The following is a 5,573-nucleotide window of genomic DNA, read 5'->3' on the forward strand; positions in this document are numbered from 1 at the left end:
AATTCTCAATCTTCTGCAAGATCTTGGGGTAACATTTGACGGGGAACATATTCTGCAATGCACTTCTTAACAGGGATACATGAAAGAAGGGGTATAACATGTGCGGGGAGGGAGTTGCAACTTATATGCCACTTCCCCCAATACTTTCAGCAACCTCACCTCAACATTCTGGCATAAGCGATGCGATGAATATGCAGTTGCTTTGGAAAACCAGAGAGAATGCAAGGGGCCGAGAGAGAGAACAATCACTAGAGAGTACGTGCTCAATACTAAAAAACGGTAGAGAGTATGCGAGGTGGAGAGAAAACTAGAGAGTATGTGAGGGGGCGGTAAACACTTGGGTGGGCTAAACAAAGAATTATAGATTCTAGGGTATGGAAGACAGATGAATCTAGAAGATTAGATGAAGAACCCTACACCGTTTTTATTGGGAACTTGCCTCATAACATATCAGAGAATGAAATTCTTCAACAATTTAAATGGATACGGGGAGATCAAGGATGGATATCTATATGGCAAAAACAGAGGAAGGGATATTTTTATGTTTGCTTTTGTAAGATACAAGATGAAAAAGGGAGCAATCAAAGCAATTCTGGAGATGAAGGACAATGTCCTGAGAGGGTGCCGAACGGAGGTTATAGAGGCAAAGTATGGAAAGAACAAAGGGATCATCTAGAGAGCACATGGTTGGAAGGAAAAATGTTAGGTTAGCATGAAAAAAAGAAGCCATAAATGGGTAAGAAAGAGGGAACGGGAAAATGATGATGATGATGAGAAAGAGAGGAACCATAGAAAATAAAACTCAACAAAATGAGTATGATAGGAGGAGAGAGCAAGGTACAATATTGGTGGAAGGAGAGGTAGTTCATGAAAACATCCCATGGCTCAAGAGGAGCTTTATAGGAGGAAAAACTTCGCCAATGAGTCTAGAAACGTTGTCAAAGATGCTAGAGGATGTGTGGAAGGATGAAATAGTTGTGGTGAGGGAAGCAGGGGGCTTATAAAATGGTGGTTTGCTTTCTTGATATGGATGAAGATGAGATTCAAATGGAAGCATGAAGGAGGGAGTTGTGTTCTTTTTTCTATGATGTTTGGTTGGAATGCTTTGGGATGCCATTTCATGCCTGGCCTCCAAGAAAATTTTTTAAAAGAGGGAAAGTTTGGGGATCATTTGTGAAGTGTGATGAGCTAACGGAAGAGGGATTTACCTTATAGCTCTGGAAAGCTTCTTATTGACTCTTGTCAGATGAACAGAATTGAAAGAGAGGTTTGGATGAAGATTGATGGAAGATGCTATCCGATTCAGGTTAGAGAAGTGGGATGTGAAATGTGTGGACCTGAATGCTTCCCAGACAAAAGGATTGGAACAGAGATGCTGTTCTCGGATGAAGAAGAGATCAACCGTGAAGAACACATTCAAGTGGAAAGCTTTGAACAGTATGACGCTGGCATAGGAAGGAAGAAGGAAGAGGGACGAAATGGAGAAAGTGGAGGCAAATAGGATGGCTGCCATGGAAAAGTCCTTGAAGATGAGGCATCGTGGTGGTTGTGGTGGTTGAAGAGGAGTACGGCGGAGTGCTTCCTGATGAAGTTGGAGCACGTTGTATTGGGAAATGAGTGGAAGTTTGATTTCCAAGAGAATAGCAACGATAGGGAAGCATTACAAGTAAGAAGCGGCGTTAGTGCAATGGCAGAAACGAGTGAAGAAAGTGACTTTGAAGAACATAAATCGATAATTATAGGGTGGAAAATTAGCAGAAGAATCAGGCTTTGAAGCTATTGATGAAGATGAAACACTAATGCAGATTTCGAAGATGAAAAATGTGAAGATTGAAGAGCAAAGAAAATTGAAGAAGGCAAGGGATAGGGCACGTAGAAGTAGAGGAGCCAACAAGAGAAGGGTTGGTAGTAAAATATCAAATGATTATTTCTTCTTGGAATGTCGGGTTAGGGGGGAAGGGAAAGACTGATATGATAAAGAAGTTTAGGAAAGCAAAAAACCAATGATACTAAGTATTATATAAACTAGGGAGAGCTTGTCATAGTGGGAAGTAGCTGGGATTTGGGGAAGGAAAGGATTGCAAATGGGAAGCTGTGAAATCTGTTGGAGCGTCAGGGGGGCATATTAGCTATGTCGAATCTTCTGTATTTTTTTGTGTGGATTTATGTGAGAAGGGGGAAAGGTGGCTGTCTTTGAAAGGATGCCTAAGGGAGGAGAGTTTTGAATGTGCTGTTTGTTTCGTTTATGGAGTTTTTGATAAAGGAAGAAAAGACGTGGGAAGAGTTGAATAGGATTATTGAAATGTATCAAGTGCCCATGATGATTATTGCCGACTACAATGAGATCTTGAAGACTAGTTACAAAAAAAGGTGGTGGAGCTTTAACAACTACGGCCAAAAGTAAGCTGTTTTATCATTTTTGGAATTCGGAAGGAGCTGAGAATAAGCAAAAGAAAAATTAATATGCATAGGTTTGTTTGGTATATGGACAAGAGGTAGTGGTTCGATTTTGGATGAGTTTTTGTGGTTTTCTAAACTAGCTGATGGATGGCTATGCCGAAGGTTGGGATTAGGAACCATGTATTAAGGAATGGAAAAGGAGGAGACTGGGAGGATTTGTTTGAATCAGAGGATATAAAATTGATGTATTGTTGTCTTTGCTATCTTTTATGCTTTATGTAGTTAGGATTGAATAAATATATTTGTTGAGTTCTTTTGTGTAGTACTAGGTACGTACTCTCTGATATTGTTGTACTCTGACTAGCAGTTTGGTCTCGCTATAATGATTCTATTAGAGTTTCTTTGTAATGGTGAAAAAAAAAATCCAGCAACCTCAAACGGGACATAGAACTTAGGACTGAGCTTTATCCCCCCAATACTTATCTGCATATTGCACCTCCTACACTTGTCGGCCTTATTCTTCACGTGGTATTAATTTGTCTAGGACTGCATCCCTTTTTGCAAGCATTTGGTTAACTTCCTTTACTGCAGAAGCAAATCACCCCTTCAGATGAGAGTGGGAGGGTTTCTTCTATATAGGCCATGGATGGAGTTGTTTTAGTAGATGCACTGCAGGTGGTGAACCACAATTCTGCCCAGCAGAGAAGTTTGGATCACTGCTTGGGTTTTATGACCGCAGAACACTGTAAATGTCTCGAGGTACCTATTCTCCTTCTCAGCTTGGCCATCATTCTGAGCATGGTATGCGGTGCTTTATTTTAGCTTAGTTCCTGCGCTTGAACAGCTCTGACAGAAGGAACACAGAAAAGCACTATCTATTTGTAACTGCCAAAGAAAATCCCTAAACCCTTGACCAAAGGAAATCCCGGACCAAAGAAATCCCTCATGGTTTTTCAATCCGTACAGCAAGTATAAGGGAAATTTAGATAAACAGTGAGGGTGATATTACCTCCCAGAGATAAATGAGCAAGTTACCAACATTCTAGCTTCTTAGGTGATATTCGTGTCGAGTTTTGAAGGGGAGGGAGGGTTTGGAGAGCTTGTAGTGTAAAATTTACACTACAAGCCTTCTCTTCCCCTTAGAGATCTTGAATACCACAAGATCCCAAAAAGAAAGAACTCAGGGATTTCCTTCCAAAGGAAAGCTACTCGGTAAGTGAGTTTATTTGATGACTGAAATGTATGATATGAATATAGTGTCAGTTTTATAGCGAAGTATCAAGGAGACAAGCATGCCTAATTGGGAATACTGTAACCTTCACATGTTAAGAGATAATGCTTACATTATTAATTCATTCAAGGTTTTCCGTCTTCAAAATTTCATTATTTGTTCTGACAAATCTCCAGATAAAGTTTACATCATTGATTATGAATATGCCTCGTACAACTACAGAGGCTTCGACATTGGAAACCACTTTGCAGAATATGCTGGCTTTGATTGTGATTTTGAGTTGTAAGTTCTTTGCTTGCTTCGCATCCTTTACTTAGGCATGATTTGTTGCTACTTCTTGAGCATCTTTCTCATGCAGGTACCCAAACATGAATCAACAATACCATTTCTTCAGGCATTACATACAACCTGACAGACCAAATGAGGTACACAAAAAGGGCCTTTTTTTTTGTGGTTTGGATGATCAATCCTATATAAAATCAAATGCATCTATCAGTTACAGAGTTAGATATTTAGCAAAGGATTTAGTTTGGATTGTTTTAGCCTTTTAGGTTAAAGACCACTTAAGGCTACTTATCATTTATAAGGATCTCCTAATTATTTTTTTTTAACTCTATGCCTATTGGGTCTTAAATAGATTTTTCTGTAATGATCTCTGTGTTTCTGCTTGCTATAGAAGTAAATTATCTTTTATTTATTTATTATTAATTCTTTTACGGGGTGGAAGACTGAAATTAAGTGCAGTGGTAAAGTTCCTGGCTTTATAATGGAAAACACTTAAAAAGTGAAAATGGAATATTTTCACAAGTCAAACAAACTTTGTTAAGAAAAGAGAACCTTTGAAGTCCCATATGTTGGAGGGTCAATGTTTCCACATATCTGCCTCTTGACACTATTTGATGTTTTGTTTTATGCTGATATAGAATAATTTTTTACTTTCCCATCCAATACCAGTCACTGGAGATAATAACAAAAATAATTGGTCAAAAGCTCTCATCATCTCTTAACATGAGATTCTATTCTTGTGGTGCGTGCTTGGGAACCAAAAAACATTTACATTAAAGCTGATTTTCTTCTGTTTCAAGACATCCTCTCCCATAACTACTTTTCTCAGTTTCTCATTTGTCATATAAACAAAGGACACACAAGAATATAAAACTTCAGGTGTGATGGGCGAAGTATGAAATTGACCCATTCTTCCTACCTATGGCACACTTGGATAAATTCACTTGCCTATCATTGATTAATCTCCGCTGCCATCATACTGATTTGATTAGTAGTGGTGATTACATTTTTACCCAATACATTTTATTAGATTTCCCTATAATGTAGTCACTTCTTATTTCTAACCTAACCCTTTTGTTTTCCAATATGTATGTTTTATGGTTAATCTTTACTGCTATCATCAGACGGGCAGTGTTTTGAGATATTAGCCTGGGATCTCCAGGTTAAACTACACAGTAACCTCGTTGTATGCAACAAGATTCAATTATTTGCATGCAGATAAAAATGTAAACTTATATATGATGCATTTTAGCTATGCGCATTAATGTATTTTGCTATCTCATGTGTCCTCTAGCTAATTTTATACTCTTCTTTTGCTATATTTGTCTTTAATAAATCATTTTATACTTGTAAATACAGGTTTCTGAGAAAGATCTTGAAACATTTTATGTTGAGGCAAATACATATGCATTGGCTTCGCACCTTTTCTGGTCTTTGTGGGGGATAATTCAGGTAGTGTATTGCCTCCTAATATGTTACATTTTCGGAGTAATGACTTCCATGTCTATAATTGTTTCGTTCGATATTTCTCAGGCAAGGATGTCGCCGATCGATTTTGATTATCTTGGTTACTTTTTTCTTCGATACAATGAATACAAAAGGCGGAAAGAAAGTTTTATGTTGATGGCGCGATCCTATATTTCTGGTGGCAAGAATA

At 38.2% G+C, this 5,573-nt stretch overlaps 1 protein-coding gene across 1 annotated transcript in view; it reads left to right on the forward strand.

The window, feature by feature from the left end:
* LOC107643884 (probable ethanolamine kinase) overlaps positions 1-5,573 on the forward strand; it is a gene marked incomplete in the record, with an annotated part of 12,424 nt that overhangs the window by 6,461 nt on the left and 390 nt on the right. The window contains 4 exon segments of the mRNA XM_016347633.2: positions 3,808-3,913; positions 3,990-4,056; positions 5,276-5,368; positions 5,450-5,573. Of these exon segments, the coding sequence (XP_016203119.1) occupies positions 3,808-3,913; positions 3,990-4,056; positions 5,276-5,368; positions 5,450-5,573 (390 nt within the window).

Source organism: Arachis ipaensis, chromosome B05 (assembly GCF_000816755.2).
Source record: "Arachis ipaensis cultivar K30076 chromosome B05, Araip1.1, whole genome shotgun sequence".
In the NCBI taxonomy this organism is placed as follows: domain Eukaryota; kingdom Viridiplantae; phylum Streptophyta; class Magnoliopsida; order Fabales; family Fabaceae; genus Arachis; species Arachis ipaensis.